Below are 16,880 nucleotides of genomic sequence, written 5' to 3'. Positions count from 1 at the left end.
CATTTAACATTGCTTATTTGCAGGTAAGAAATACAGAATTTCCCTGCGTGAGGCAAAAACTAAAGGCTAAAAGCCTGACGAGGTCTCGTCCCCTAATAACCAAAACAGTCTGCATGAGTGACATATACATTTACACATCAGCAACACACAACTATATACATCGGTTACATATTTCACCCGTATTTACATATTTCATTGGTAGAAGATACTGGCATGCTATAATATATTTTTTATATATTCAAAATATTCTAACATTAAGTACATGCATTTTTGGCATATACAAACAAAAGCACACATTTAGAACAGGCTTCGTTCTCCATAATATACATTCAGAATACACTCAGTACTGAGAAAAATAAAAGACTGTTGGAATCATTCCCATTTTAGAATCACAATGAACAATCATAAAATTGAAATAAAGCAGACAATTGCTCTTACGTGGAAATGACTACAGGTCTACAATAACATCAGTCGAGAAAAAAAGTGATCTAAGATGAGATTTAAATGGTATAAATTTTAGTGTCAAGTCTATATTTGATTCGTGAAGGTTTAGCAGCTGAATAACTTTGTAATCAATGTCCTGCTTTCCGTAATTCGTGCGTATTTTCTTGGTTTTACGGGGAAAATGTCTGAAGCCATATTTAGTTGATATAGTAAGTGGGTAGGAATCCTGTAGTTTATGCTTATGAATATGTTGCATCAGCTTAAAATTATAAACTTTTCTAACAGCCAGAACTTCGTGCTTGAGGAAAAGCGGTTCAGTGTGTAGATTCCTGGGATGACCTTTATATTTTTCTATGATACAAAGCATGGTTCATGAATTATAAGACGGTTATTCTAATGGTTTTAGAGTTCATTAGATTTGCAAGTGATATGTGATTCTTTTGATTTAATTACTCGTTTCCTAGCATTTCCCCAGAGTGGGTGTGAGCCATGCTTTTAGGCCATCATCATCATCAAAAGCATACCTGTACCTCAACCAACTGTTGCTGGCCTATGGTCTGCCAGAAGAATCCCTTCTACAGATACCCGCTTCTTCGGAGGACTTAAGTTTTTCTGAACTCGTGGAAAAAAAAAAAACAAAGTGCTTTACATCTGCTTTGTCCGCAAAAGCACCGTCCTTCTCAAGGATTTAACCCTACGTGGTTCGGCGAACAAAAGTTGCTGAAGAAGTTACTTTTTTATATACTACTGCAGTAGTTCGAGGACTTTAATTACTGCAGTGGATTACCGGTGCTGTCCACTCTTTGAAGTGTTGCCTCAGCTGTCCGCTTCTTGACACAATCAAAAGAGAAAAAAAAAACGAAAAAAAAAAAACAGTTATGACGAAAACTCTGCAGGCATGATTGATGCTGACAGAGGTACAGTGTCAATTTTTATGCAAGGGAACACGGCGACGCGTGGCCTGCGCGCTGCGGCGGCTGCTGGCAGCGCGTTCAAGCGGGAGCGAGAGCAACCACACTCTCTTGTCGCGTCATCTCGCGGCGAGCAAAACAACGATGATCGTTGCTGATATAGAACGGCAAGCTTGCAACCCCTCCCCCTTCAAGGCGATTACCAGCTTTCGCGTAATCGATTAGAAGAGGGAGGGGGTCGCAATCTTGGCGCTGGTTCCATATAGAGTTATATACAGTATATGCAATATAGTATTCAGGAAGTCGTGTGATGCATTATAAAGCCAGATATTTATTTCAATACGCAAAACGTAAACGCACAACCATAATACATCGTTTAGCTTTTCGAGAACATAAAATAAATAAACTTATATGAAATCGCTTCCAGATATGTAGCTTTAGCACAGGCAATGTAACTGAGTAAAAATCAAGAACAATAAAACCGGGAACCAGCGTGCGTGTCTGTGAATACAACGTGAATAATAATAAACGAAAAAAAAATAAGAAAGAAAACCTACTCGAACTCGGAAACTGCATTTTCCCTCTTAATATGGCGCATACTCTTCAGAAGTTTCTTAACCCTGCGTAGAAAAACCATGCCGTATAAACCATGAAAGAAAGACGACGTTGGGCTCTTCGTATAAAAGAAGGGTGTTTATGCAGTGTGTATATATCACCACACTCCTTTCTCGGGTATCGTTATCGCCCCATTACACGAGTGAATTTTGCCTTGCGCAAACCACTCCGATGGACTATAAGTCATTGAGACAATCTTAGAACCTTCCGACGCGATTACGCGCACAACGCGAACAATACAGATTCTTCTGGAACTTACGTGGCTGCTATAGCGTTAACGGTGGAACATTAGACGGCACATGTATACATGCCGACGTGCATCAACTGCTTCTCAGATTACCGACGGCCGATGGTCTGTACGCCACTATCAGTGCCAGTGTGCATCGCTGTGATCAGACTATCCATTTACCGGCCGCAAGTTTGACCAAATAAACAACATCTTGCCTCGCGTCGTCGTGAATTGTGTGCTGGATGTACCGAAAGGCAGGCTGCGTAGTTCCCAAGGTACGTGCTCCTTTTTCTTTTCAACTCCGGGCAGTAAGTATTACCACTTCATACTTTCAGCACGCAAAACGGTTACATCAAATAAATAAAAAAAAACATTTTCATTGTTATACGAGAACTGATCGAGTGCTTTTTCGTAGACGTGTCGGCAGAGGCCGGAAGATCGCAATGCGAGGCGCGCGACCTTGCGAAAACACAGTGCTGCCGTGAATGCTACATATTTCTCGAGCGCGACTTGTAACGTCCCTCCGCCATCGACGACGCAATACCGGCAGCGGCGAGATGCAACGCAAAGCTGTCTCGATGTCGGCCCGGATACTCGCTTTCTTCCTATATGTGCAGACAAGCCAATCTTCCGAGACGTGTGAGTAAAGAAGCCCGATTTCATCGAATTTCATATGCATTAAGACTTAGCCCTGCACGCGTGAATGTTAGTTCCCCGTGCGTCAGCTTATCCCAGCAATAACTTCAGCAGTAAGTCCACAGATGCACTGTAGATATCAGCAGGTTGTCTGAACGTGTGTGCGCGCGTGCGTGTGAATAAGCGTGTGTGCGTGCGTGTGGAGGTGCGTGTGTGCATGCGTGTGGGGGTGCGTGTGTGTCTTTGTGTGCATGTGTGTTAGTATGTATGTATGTATGTGTGCACGCGTGCGTGATCAGTGTGTGGGCGTATGTGAATGTGTCTGTGTGTGTGCGCGTGTGTGTGTGCATGTATGTGTGTGTGTGCATGGGTGTGCGTGTGTGTTTGTGAATGCGGCATGTCTGTGTTCGTGTGTGTTCGTGTGTGCCGCTATCGCATTCAACTCTTTAAGACAACACTACAGTGTCCAGCGATAATTCCTCTAACTCAGTCACTGCTCACGCGTGCTAATCTTCTTGCGCGGCAGCCGTGCATTTTACGTTAGCAGACAACCCAATCATCGCCTAAATAAATCATTTTCTAAGGATTCTGGTCTCGTGTGCTCAGCGTGGCTCTCACATCACGGTTTAGTGTCAATGCCACGCTAATTTAGCATGTTGTCTTCTATGGATGCCTATACTACGCTGATATGGGTGCACAAAAAGCATTTCGCACACGCATTATAATCAGACTTCGGACTGTGAGCTGGGTTAGCTTTCCGATTATAAACAGCGCCAGTATAACAAGAGCACATTAGTACTCGAGTGACCACAGAACCACTGTTTAATGGGGGCAATCATGGGTGAAAGGTCGGGTGGGATGGTGCCTGGGGGGGGGGAGGGGTTGGCCCCCCTTTTGTTTAGACGGGGGAGGAGCATTACTTCAAACTTATCTTTCAAAAGTCATACTTTAAATTTTTGGCAGTTAAGAATAGTACGCTCTCCGTTAAGCTGATCTTGATATCTGAAACCCTTCGTTGTACAGAGTACACGCTCTCTGAAATATGCTCTGGGTTACTTTTGATGTGCGGCAAATGTTTATTATGGTGTGTTTTGAATTAGAAAGTAAATGAAGAATCCCTGATCATCTACACTCATTTATGCCGGTGACTTGATGGAAGCCATTCAGATTGCTATTGGTGCCGTTGCTAACTTAAGCGAGCGACTGCTTGTAGTAATAGTACTGGTGATCGTGAGGTGTGTTTAGAAAAATCGTTGACGACTTATAGTACCTTATGTACTACGCTACGGGAGAGCAGTCAACCGTCCCCAAATGTGTGTTTAGAAAAAGTTGGTAACGATTTAGAGTACTCGCTACTCTACTATGGGAGAGCTGATAGCCGTCCCTTGAGAGGCCCTGCACAGTATATGGCTACTCTGTTAAGGCGGCAATATTTGTCCCTAAATACCATGCTGCAAAATGAAGAAAGTGGTGTAGCTTTACGCCTTATCTCAAATCGTCACGCTATTTTTAAATAGCTACAAATATGCCAGAGCCTTCCTACAAGTTACGCTTAGAAGCCAACTTCACCATGCAACGTACGCTTCTACAGTTGGCTGATATCATACTCAATCTTTTTTTTAAATTGCACTTAGATGCATTATGTAATTTCTTTTGCAATTCAAATATATTTACAAAAAGGAAATGGCTGCCATTGCAAAATGCGTGTTCCGTTTTGTTACTTTTCAGGATTTATGCCACTGCTATACTGTTGCTCCGTATTGCAGCATGCTTTAGTTGCGTTGCCGTTGTTTCCGTTGGAGAAACGTTTGCCAACCACCTGCAGCGCCAATTGCGTTGTAGAGTCCCAACGCAAGTCCATACACATTTACTATAGTTCCAAAAAGTGATCCGCCTTTTGAGCCTATTCAAGTACACTTTTCCTCGCTGAACTGTACGAATATTCCACCGAACTTCGCGCGCATGGCGATGCCAGGTATTTATTTTGCGATGTTTGCACGTGTGCGCACAATAACCGTGCGATGTCGGGGCACTTAACAGAAGCGCGCCAACCTCCCATGCGATTGTCCAACACAGCTGTATACATTTAGATTGCTATGCGACATTACCGGACGGGGAACAATGGAAAATTGGTGCGAGAAACCTCTGACACGCATTTGGCTGCGAGATGCATTGTGAAGCTCATTCGGCACTACTAAAAGCCCGCATAAGAGCTCGTATTAAAGTGCTATTAGCTGCAAGGCTGTTTGACGTGACGTATACCATCATGCCTTTTTGCCGTGGCAGTCAGCACAGACCTAATTATTATTTAGCAGGTTTGTATATGAGTATTATCACCTAACTAGTGTGGCATTATTACTTAAAAATATTTAGCCAGAAACTCTTTGGAATTTGCACTATCACGAGAATCAAGAAAATATTTAGGTAAACAAGAAATACCGGGATGAGAATGGAAACCCCGCCCCTCAGCGTGGCTGCCCCCCAGTACTCTACCACCAAAGAAGACCAACCACCAAAGAAGACCAACAAAGAAGATCACGCCCACTCTGCGAACTGTACAGATTATTCTGGAACCTACGCCAATGCCAGCGATAACGCTAGAACATTCGATGGCAAGAGTATAAATGCCGACGCACTTCGCCGCTTGTCAGTTGTTGATCGACGGCCGACGCTCCGTTCGCCGCTATCAGTCCAAGACTGCTACTGTAATTGGATTTTCCGTTTACCGGGCATAGGTTCGCCCAAATAAACAGTTAAATTCCAACACAAAGTATCCTGTCTTTGGCCACGTCACGACCTCGTGACAATATCTGAAAACTACCGCCGGGACGACTTTCAGCTCTCCTATATTAGTGTACGAAGTACTCTAAATTGTGTAACCACTTTTGTTTTGTAAACATATCTGTCATACAGTGTTTTAGAAGCGTAATTTAGCAATCCGCCATAACACACTGCGAATTGCGTGACGAGTGGGCCACTCAATGGCCCTAAATTACTATTAAAATCTCAGGCGTAATTTTTCATCGTCGCCAGCCCCACATGAACAAAGTGAGCATGATGCCTTACAAGCGTGCAGTGACAACGCTTTTCCGAATAATGACGAATAGTGGCCGCTTCCTCACTACATGAAAATTGTCAGGATTTATGGTGTAGTGGGTGCCATGCAAATGTACGTGTAGTGCTTGCCGCAACAGTGTTTAAGAATTTTGCAGCATATCCACAGAGTTAATGATGATGAGCGAGAAGAAGCTTCCGTCCGTCTTTCTGTCCATTAGCCCGTCCGTCCTCCGTCCATCCGTCTGTCTGTCCATGCGTCCGTCTATCTGTCCATCAACTATATAAGTAATCGTCCATCTGTCTGTCGACCGCCCGTCCATTCATCCGTCTGTCTGTCTGCCTGTCCGTCTGTTTGTTCGTCCATCCGTCTGTCCGTCTGTCTGTCTGTCAATATACAAAAAGCACTAACGCCATCTAGTGATATTATTTCCAAGGACATACACACAACGCCATATAGTGAACAATTCTTAAAGCTACATACTACTTCTACTACTACTACTACTACTACAGAGGAGATCTAAGGAGCTTTGCCTGAACAAAAATTATAGACCCGGGCTCCCCCGACATCAGGGCTCCCCGAAGGGAACCCTGAGGGAATGCGAAGCCGCAGCGGTGCGAACGGCGTTGACTCGGTTCAAACGGGCGTCGACGCGGGTGCTGGAAGAACGGTTTTAAGCGAAACATGGTGTAGCGTTTACTCGAGTAAACGTTTGCTTGAAACGCAAAAATATAAAAGGTGGGTTGGGTTTCGTGGCAGTTTCATCTCAGAAGAGTGTTTCCACTGTACGTGCAGTCGAGCGTTGCGGGCGGTGAAGAGGGTGAAGCGAAATAGAAGTGTGTTGCAAGTGGACGGAGGAGTGTGCAGGTGCTGTGGCGAGAGTGCTGCGAGTGAGGAAGAGAGTGATGTCAGCGCGCACCTGCGAGGGAAGCGTGACGTTAACGCACAGCTGGGGCGTGATACACCCTCAGTGAGGGGAACGCGGTTTTGAGGCGTTCGTACGGACGCAAGTACGTACGGCGTTACACAATGTAAGTCACAAAGCTGCTTCGCATCTAAAAGGCTCTTGAGAGGCTGCTTTTCCTGTTTTCGCAGTGGTCTGGTACTTTCTTTTTTTTACTGCGGGGTTTTAAATGGTTAAAAATGGCGCACGAATGCATGTCCTCCCGGGCCATAAGCGGAAATGTTCTGGGGCAGGACGCCTGCTTGATTTCGGGGTAGTGGGGCACTTCCTTCAAGTGGTCATTTTTCGCCCTGTATTCCAATGCGAAAAGAAAAATTTATAGGGGAGGGGGCTTTGGGCCTGGTTTGCCACTCCCTAGCTACATCACTGATGTCATGTGTTCGCGCGCGTCCACGAGCAGAAGTGACCTCCTTCGAGCGTTCACGTCACGCTAACGTCATCTTGACGTGAACGATGACGTAACTACATGTAGTCGCATGATGCCATTCGCTCCCCGACAACGCCGGTTTATCGTTCACAGCCAACGATGCTGACAGCAGAATTTCTGCGAAACGACCTGTTTAACATTTTAGCTGCAGCACGAAAAAGACGCTGACGGAGTAAAAAAAAAAAAGAAGGGACATCTTCAGTGACTTGTTTAGTAGCCTAAGAGAAACTGGCTCATACCAACAAAGGGGATTGGCCACACTGTTTATTATGAAGGGAAATTAAAGGTTGTGCAACATTCAAAATTTCAATACTAAAGCTGTTTAACGCCATCTCGCGTGCCTAATAAATGAGCGGATTGCCTTGTCCATGCACAGCAGTCAAGCATTCTACCACAGAACTACGACAGGTTTCGGAATTATTTTTGAAATAGACGCTAATCTTCGTCACGGTCACCTTCCCTCCGATTGCTTCGCATAATGTCGATTCCCAAGTACGTGAGATCTGCAGCATTTTTTAAACCCTACATTATTTCATACCTAACTCTCGACATACTTTGCGATGAAGGAAAGGAACAGCTTGCTTCTTCATCGTCATTATTGTTTTTTTTTGTCACCGTGGTAGAACCTATGCATCTATACATATTTGTCTCGAGCTTGGTAAACTGAAGTGTGCTATCTATACACGATGTAGCTGACCAGTAAAGAACTGGTACGCCTATGAATTTCAGCCTCTGGCGTCGTGCACTAACCGAACGCCGTGTCTTTCATTAAAAAAAAATCACAGCATATCCACGGAATGAATGATGATGAGTGGGGCGAAGCGTCTGTCAGCCCGTCCCTGTTTCCGTCCGTTCGTTCTTGCTTCCGTTCATCCGCGCGACCATCCGTGCGTCAATCCATGCGTCCGTCCATGAGTCCATACATCCGCGCGCCCATCCATCTGTGCATCTGCTAGTCTGTCTGCCCGTCTGTCCGTGCATTCATCTAGTGAACACTCCAAGTACCACCATCTCCCATTTCGCAACACCGGTAGCACATACCCGCTCTAGAGCGGGTATGTGCCACTGGTGGGTACATACATATAAACATACGGAGGAGCAACAAGCCCACGCCATAAAGGAGCTTCGCCCCTAAAAAACGCCAGGCCTGCGCGGAAGGCACAGCACAGTCACAGCGAAAGCTAGAAGAGTGGCCTTTCAGAGCCTTTTCTACACACCCATTGGGTAACTGCTGCAAGCACACTTTCTAGGTACCCACTACGGCATTATTAATAATAATTTCTGAGCAGCAGACCAGCATTCACTATGCTATTTTTCGTAATTCTTCTGAGAAGGGTGGTATCCGCTTTACACTTGCAGGGTATTTTGTGTCAATTGTTCACGCAGTGGCCGACGACGATGAAGAATTATGGCTGAAGTGGGTATGCGCCACAGCTAATAGGTAATTGAAAACAAGCTTTTTTAATGGGTTGGAGGATTAAATGACCCACTCGATACGCTATTAGCATTGTGTGATGCCTCGTTGCTCTATCGCTCTTCTAAACCGCTTTACTACTCATATTAACGCGATTCCTTTCCCGACATCAAGCCAGCCTAAGGCAAGTTTGCGAACAACTATCACGCACCGGCGTGGCTCAGTGCCCTATGAACTGAGACACGCCGATGCGTCATGTCATTGTTTATGTGCATAGGATACGGAAACCGGCAATAAAGCAAGCAAGAAAAAAATCACCGGAAGACACGAATGCAAGACCACAATGCAGAGCCCACCACCTCTTCAAGCGCACACTTCATTCAAATGGCTATCCACCTAAAAAACATTTACGACGAGCTAGACTTTAGACCGGACTGGTACTCCGTCTTAGAGAACTGTTTGATCTCACCCCTTTTTTGTTTGTATAACACGATGTGAAGAACTCTCCATGTGAGGAACTCACGCTGTGTTAGCCATTTAGTGTTTATGAGTAACGCCTGAACGCTTACTTTCGCGATTTGATTGTACTTTTGTTCGCTTGATTTTGTCTTTATTGCCCAAGTACTTCAATAAATACCATGAAAAAAAAATCACAGGCGTTGCTCAGCGGTGCAAAACTGGTCTGGCACACAGCGGACCCGGGTTCGAGCCCCACTGCGTTTTTGGTGCTAGTTTTTTTTTTTTTTACTTCGCAATAGAGGTTACGGATCCGGGGGTGGCGGCGGACAACTATATACGGCACCGTGCGTGACCCAAGTTTGGATCTCATAACAGCTTTCACTGTGAAATAGCGGGGGGGGGGGGGGGGAGTGCAGATCTTTCGTATTATGGGAATCGATGTTATGCGAAGGATGCGGGGAGAAGGTCACTGTGGCGCAATATTTCAATCGAGCGAAACGTTTCAAGAGGATGACAAAGGTGTGCACAAATATCGTACGCGCACACATGTGAACAAGTATCACATACATGTTTTATTTAACCAGTTGTTTACAGTTGCGTTAACGATGGCAACACAAGCATAGGTACCAGTTTCAGTCAGCCGATAGGTAGCGGTTGTGCTTGCGAGGATGGTATACCCCTGGCTAGCGCTATACATATATAGACCGATTTCAGTGAATGGCACCCCGCCATGGTGATCCAGTAGCTAAGGTACTCGGCTGCTGACCCGCAGGTCGCGGTATCGAATCCCGGCTGCGGCGACTGCATTTCCGATGGAGGTGGAAATGTTGTAGGCCCGTGTGCTCAGATTTGGGTGCACGGTAAAGAACCCCAGGTGGCCAAAATTTCCTCTGTGTAGCTTTTACTCGAGTAAACGTCTCTTTGAAATGCAAGGACAAGGGAGGCGGGTTGGGTTTTGTGTAAATTTCATCTCAGATAAACGAGCCGAAAGAGTGTTTCCACTTGACGTGAGGTCGAGTGTTGCGGGCGGTGGAGACGGTGAAGCGAGAGAGAAATGTTTTGCGAGCGGGCGGAGCAGCTGGCAGCTGCTGCGGGTGAAGGAGAAAGTGACGTCAACGCGCAGCCGCAGCTTGACCTAAGTTGGCATCGTCACAACTGCGGCGGGGGAACACATTGTGGGGCCTTTGTGCGGACACACGGGGCAGCGTTACACAGGCTAGTCAGAGCTGCCGCGCATCTAAAAAAGCACGAAAAACACGTGCAGACCGCCTCGGTGTAGCAGTGGCTATAGGGAGCTTGGCTGCTGTTCACCACGACGTCTCTTATAATCACATCATGGTTTTGGGACGTAAAACACTAAATAATAATATATTAAAAACACACGCAGTGAAGTAGCGTGTATATAGCAGGCAGGTCGGCGCTATATTTATGATTACAGGGAACAGATGAAGTTATGGAAAGATGCTCCGCGTGAAAGGCAATTGAGAATGACTATGATACTGTACTTGTTTTTTTGCTTTATTAAACATGTACTAGTATTAAGTGTTTGCTGAAAAAGCCAGCATCGATCAACACATCTTCAAGCGGAAAGTCTTATGACCATCAATGTCCATTTCTCATTCTGCCTTTGGGGGGGACGGGGGGGGGAGGCCTAATGCTCTATCATAGTAAAGTTCCAAGTACTCTAAATTGTGCACAACTTTTTCTAAACATACCGGAACAGCTCACTGCTCTCACATATTTGAGTATGAAGTACCCGAAATCGCTGGAGACTTTTTATAAACACACTCCCGAAGGTGAATGTGTGCTCTGAATTTCCGAGGCATCAAAGTTTTGGGCAAAAGCCCCGGTAATAATGCACGTGAAATTATGCTAGCTTTTCTTACTTCGTTATGAGGGGGCACATGTCTAAGTCAAACGTCAATTTATTAAATGACATGCCAAATGAGGCAAAAGCGTAGAAGACGTGGGCGAGCGCAAACTTTCAGCTTTATTTTTTCATTTCAAAGAATTAACAGCGCATACGACAATTAGGAAAGAATCAGACAACAGATACTAAGATCGCTGACTTCCAACTAGTTTTATTTTGATAATAAGGACACATATATAATGCAAAGGGGAGGATGCAAAACAAAAACTGATGCCATATCCAGAAGTGAATGATGATCAAGGAGCTTACTCTGGTAAACCATGAATATTCCGTACATCCACCTAGACCATACTACAAAGATGTGCCCTATCAAGGCATTGAAGGTATTAGGGCGTTAAACTCCAACAATTATTATTATTATTATTATTATTATTATTATTATTATTATTATTATTATTACTATAGCGAAGGTTTCTTGCAGCGCCTCCCGCCACCCCCATTAGGTTCCCCCCCCCCCCCCCCGAAACACATGGACCCAGAGGAGCCCGCACTGCAGCCGCCTTGCGAGCCCCCCGCTCCACCCCCTTAGCTTCTTCGATGCACATGGTGGAGAACAGTGTCGAAGCGCACTGAATGGGGATTGATTGATATGTGGGGTTTAACGTCCCAAAACCACCATACGATTATGAGAGACGCCGTAGTGGAGGGATCCGGAAATTTCGACCTCCTGGTCGTGCACCCAAATCTGAGCACATGGGCTTACAGCATTTTCGCCTCCAACGGAAATGCAGCCGCCGCAGCCGGGATTTGATCACGCGACCTGCGAGTCAGCAGCCGAGTACCTTAGCCACTAGACCACCGCGGCGGGGCACGCACTGAGTGGTGTCCGGCAAAGGAGAGAGGAAGCACATGGGCGAGTGTTATATTGACGCAAGGTAGGCTGGCAACTATAGTAGCCAGCATCTGAAGAGGACAACGAAGTAGATCTGTGTGCGCGTGCTCTGGTGTTCGCGTTTCTGGCCCTTGGGTTGCGAAAGTAAACGCCCTATTTTGTACCTGCGTGCCTGTGTCTTTGTGACATTTTCTGGTGGAGGTGCTGGGTACGGTAGATGATACGGTCCCCTGAGAGCACCCCTGACGCAAGTCCATCGAGTAGCTCAGCCGAACTTACCCCTGTGCACGTACGTTCCAGCCGTCGTCTCCAGGGACTCGAGCCACAGCACGGTTTGCTGCCTGAACGTCAGAGGGCTATGAATCAAACCCCGCCTAACGTCACCGCGCCAGCACCAGCGCACCTGGTTATCAACCAGCCCAAGACGCCGAAGACATTTCATGGAGCTGCTTTTGAAGATGCCGACGACTGGCTCGAGCATTTCAACCGGGTCGCCGTCATCAATGATTGGACACCAGAGCGTAAGCTACGCTATGTGTACTGCTTCCTGGAGGACTCCGCGAAAACGTGGTTTGAGAACCATGAAGCAGCGCTTACGTCATGGGAGGAGTTTCAACGGCAGTTCCTCAAGGCATTTTCCCGAGAGGACAGGAAGGAGACAGCGGAGCGTGCTATAGAGGCAAGGGTTCAAGGCCCTAACGAAAGGGTGACGACCTACGTAGAGGACATGGATCGGCTTTTCAAGCGTGCGGAGCCCTCCATGTCCGAATCCAAGAAAGTTCACCACCTAATGCGTGGTGTTAAAGAAGAGATTTTTGCCGGCCTGATTCGAAACCCGCCTGCGACACTTGCGGAGTTCCATGAGGAAGCCACTGCCATGGAGAGGGCCCTTCAACAGCGTGCCAGACAGTATAACCGTGGTGTAAACCCAAGTGAGGTCACTTCTGTCACTCTCGGCAATGACATCAGCGCGTTGCGAGAGCTTATCAGAGCTCTCATTAAGGAAGAGCTACAAAAGATGCAGGTGACTGCTTCACCTGCAGAGCAGCTCTCCGTTGCGGAGATGGTACGCGCCGAGCTACGGCAAGCCGTTCACGCTCCCCAACCATCCGAGGCGCCACAACAGAGGCACTGCGTCGAGATGAGCTACGCGGAAGCAGTGCGACGTCGTCCATCGTGCAGTTCCACCAGCGTATGTTACCCCAATGAGCGACACGCTCAACAAATGGAGGTAGGCTTCCGCCCTCGCAGCTCACCGTTGATCGCCGAAGCAAGACCGAGAAAGAGTGACATCTGGCGTACACCCGACCACAGGCCCCTTTGCTTCCACTGCGGGGAAGCCGGACACGTCTACCGGACATGTCCATACCGTCGTGTGGGTCTCCGTGGATTTTCGCCTAATGCCCCTCGTGCACGACCTGGCGAGCGACCACAGGAAATAGAGAGTTTCATCTCGAATCGTCGCAGTATTGAACATCGGTCACAAGAGCCTCGCTCGTTGTCGCCTGCTCGCTACAGGTCACCGAGCCCAGCCTATTCACGCGGCGCTCCAAGACGCCGTTCACCCAGTCCTGCAAGTCGGGAAAACTGAGTTCAGCGACCTCCGGAGGTGAGGCCGCTGACGCTGACTCTACGGAAGATCCTCCACTACGACGACAGCGACAACAGCAAAAAGATGTACAGACGCAGTCAAACGGGATGCGAAGAGTGGTGACATCAAACATTGCGGTAACCGTGGACGACGAAGAAGTAATGGCGCTAATTGACAAGCAAACCCGAGGTGTACCTCAGGGGTCAGTACTTTCCCCGGTTTTATTCAACATATTGCTTAGTACCATCCCCGTTCATCCAGAAGTGAAAACCTATGTTTATGCCGATGACATTGCTTTCTTTGCTATGTCACATGACTTCCACTGTCTCTACACTATCTTGCAAACATATCTTAATAAAATAGAACATTGGTTGGATGGATTGAAGTTTAACCTCAATACCGGTAAATGTGCTATTCTCGTTTTTCCAATCAAACATCCCGTGCACATATCTATTAATTACAAGCTTCAAGATATCCCACAAGTACAATCATTGAAATATCTTGGAGTTATGTATAATGAGCATCTAAATTGGCGCCCTCACATTGAATACATCGCGACAAAAGCAGTACGCGCGATGGGGGTATTGCGGAGGTTGAGCAATTGCAGATCAGGTATGAGAAGAAAGGCACTTTTGATTGTATATAAAATGTATGTCCGACCTGTGTTGGAGTTTGGCTGCATTCTTTTCTCTGGTGCGCCAGCCTACAAACTTCGGCCGCTCGTTCTGTTGGAAAGAGAGGCTTTACGGCTCTGCTTAGGACTTCCAAAGTATACTTCAAATGCAGTGTTATACCTTGAAGCACGAATACCTACCTTATTATGTCGCTTTAACATTCTTACTGTGCAGACCTTTTTACGACTATATGAAGCACCGTTTAACCCTGAACAAATTATTTTTATTTCTAATCCTGACCTATTCTTCTCCGTGCATTGGCCCAGATTTACCAAACCACAAATAGTATTTGTTCAATCGTTACTTGAGCCCCTGAATGTACACGTTCGTGATCTGATTCCTTTAACTGAGCAACAAAATTCTCCAGAAATTGTTTACCATGATATCTTCCCAACTCACGCAAAGCTATTACCTACAGGCATTTTAAATGGTTTATTGCAGGACCATTTAAGTACTATGCCAACAAATGTCATTATAGCAACAGACGCATCTCAATCACATGAAAAATCAGGCGTTGGAATATATTGCCCCGTACTTGATTGGTCATTTTCACTTCGCTTACCGGACTTTCTTCCTGTCTTTCTGGCTGAATTCATGGCAATAATGTTAGCTTTGCGAAAGGTAAATATTTCCATTCCAGTTGTAGCAGTCATAACTGATTCATTATCAGTGTGCTCTTCTCTGTCCGCATCTGGTCACTCACCTATAGTGAAACTTTTTAAATCGTTGATCCCCTGTCATCTCCGAAGTATTCATTTAATCTGGACACCAGGGCACAAAGGTTTGTTGTTAAACGAAATAGCTGATTCTCTCGCGAAGGCATCCCTTTCGACACCAATTATTCCTATTTTCCCCCATACAGTATACATTACGGTGGCGCGATTTCGCACACTTAAAATCAGGCAAAATTTATCTGACCCTGCACTGACGGCTTCTCCAGAGTACAAACACTTGTTATTTCCCTGGCGCAGTGAACTGACTAAATCAAGGATGATGGAAGTTGTCATCACGAAATTTCGTTGCCGCGTTACCTCCCTCAATTTTTACTTGCATAGATCAGGCATATTGAATTCCCCTATGTGCATTTACTGTAATCAAGAGGAAACGATCAGTCATTTTTTATTACATTGTCGCCGTTTCGATTTATTCAGGCAAAGCATACTAGCACCACCTCTTCAAAGACTGGGCTTGCAACTATCACAGCCTGATCTTTTTTCATTTGGAGCCTCTACACTGGGTTTCAGCCACAGGGATGTTTTATTCGCCGTTCAAGAATACATCACTGCGACTAAACGATTTTATTGCTAAATTGCTGTCTCAAAATATTTCTGATTTTTTTTTCTGCAAACTTGATATCGGTATTTCAAATCAAAATTAAGTTACAAAAAAAAATTGTAGGAATGACACAATGCTGAAAGTTTAGGGCAAATTCACCTTATAATCGGCCAATCCCCTTCTTTGGGTACGAGCCATTTCTACAGGGAAACAACAACAACAACAACACTGGAGCAGACACCTCTGTTATGAGCATGGGTCTTGCCTGCAGGCTGAAGAAGGTTTCCACCCAGTGGGCTGGGTCGCAGATACGTACGGCAGGGGGCCATCTTCTTACTCCGGTGGGGCGGTGCACAGCGCGAGTCAGTATTCACGGATTTACGTATCTCGGAGATTTTATAATACTGCCGAGTTGCTCGAGGGACCTAATTCTCGGACTGGACTTTCTGCGTGATAATGGAGCCGTGATTGATTTGCAACAGTCGCAAGTGACGTTTTCTACGGCACACGCTTTAGCGCGCAACCCTCACGGCAGTTACGTCAATGCTCTGAGAATTGTTGACGATGACGTCACGTTACCGCCGAAGAGTAGCGTGTTCACCTTGGTAGCCTGCGACGTTTTCGACGAATTCAACGACTATGAAGGTATTGCTGAGGCAAATATCCCGCTGCTGCTCAAACGAAACATATGCATAGCCCGATGCCTTGTTCGGTTAGAGAATAAACGCTCTCGAGTTCTGCTGACCAACTTCAGCAATGAGTTTCAGCACGTTCCTAGAGGGACTACTGTCGCTTTCCTCAGTGAAATAGCCGACTTTTTCGATATCAGCACAATGGATACGACTTCACCACATGCAAAAGCTTGTGCTGACCTGGGAAGCCGCATTCACGTTAATCCAGACTTGCCAGATTCACGAAAAGAGCGGCTGCTAAACCTTGTGAGGGAATTCTCGGACTGCTTCTCCACAGCATCGAAAGTTCAGCGTACCACCGTTACAAAACACCGCATTGTTACCGAGGAGTCGGCGCGGCCTCTTCGCCAACATCCATACCGTGTGTCCCCGAAGGAAAGAGAGGTGATTAAACGTCAAGTTCAAGAAATGCTGAATGATGACGTCATCCAACCCTCGACAAGTCCGTGGGCGTCACCTGTTGTCTTAGTAAAGAAAAAAGACAACACACTACGCTTCTGCGTTGACTATCGACGGCTTAACAAGGTCACGAAACGCAACGTTTACCCCCTGCCACGGATTGATGACGCCTTAGACCGTCTACGCCACGCCCAGTTCTTCACATCACTAGATCTCAAGTCAGGGTACTGGCAAATTGAAGTTGACGAAGGCGACCGTGAGAAAACCGCGTTCGTGACACCTGACGGGCTGTACGAATTTAAAGTGCTGCCTTTCGGTCTCTGTTCCGCTCCC

The 16,880-nt window shown here is 46.3% G+C and overlaps 1 protein-coding gene across 2 annotated transcripts in view; it reads left to right on the top strand.

Annotated features, from left to right (window-relative positions):
- The first annotated feature begins 2,262 nt into the window (after positions 1-2,262).
- LOC142772030 (nose resistant to fluoxetine protein 6-like) overlaps positions 2,263-16,880 on the top strand; it is a 91,989-nt gene continuing 77,371 nt past the window's right edge. The window contains exon 1 of one of the 2 annotated variants that reach the window (XM_075874105.1): positions 2,263-2,474. Coding sequence is in view for 1 of the 2 variants with exons in the window: in XM_075874104.1 (XP_075730219.1) it covers positions 2,685-2,838 (154 nt within the window). In the remaining variant the exon portion in view is untranslated. Of the gene's footprint in view, positions 2,475-2,612; positions 2,839-16,880 lie in introns of those variants that run through there. The other variant, XM_075874104.1, reaches the window with a different exon arrangement.

The sequence above is a fragment of the Rhipicephalus microplus genome, chromosome 9 (genome assembly GCF_043290135.1).
Source record: "Rhipicephalus microplus isolate Deutch F79 chromosome 9, USDA_Rmic, whole genome shotgun sequence".
NCBI classification, from domain to species: domain Eukaryota; kingdom Metazoa; phylum Arthropoda; class Arachnida; order Ixodida; family Ixodidae; genus Rhipicephalus; species Rhipicephalus microplus.
The sequence above is the reverse complement of the archived record's forward strand: the minus strand, read 5'-3'. Positions and strand labels throughout refer to the sequence as shown.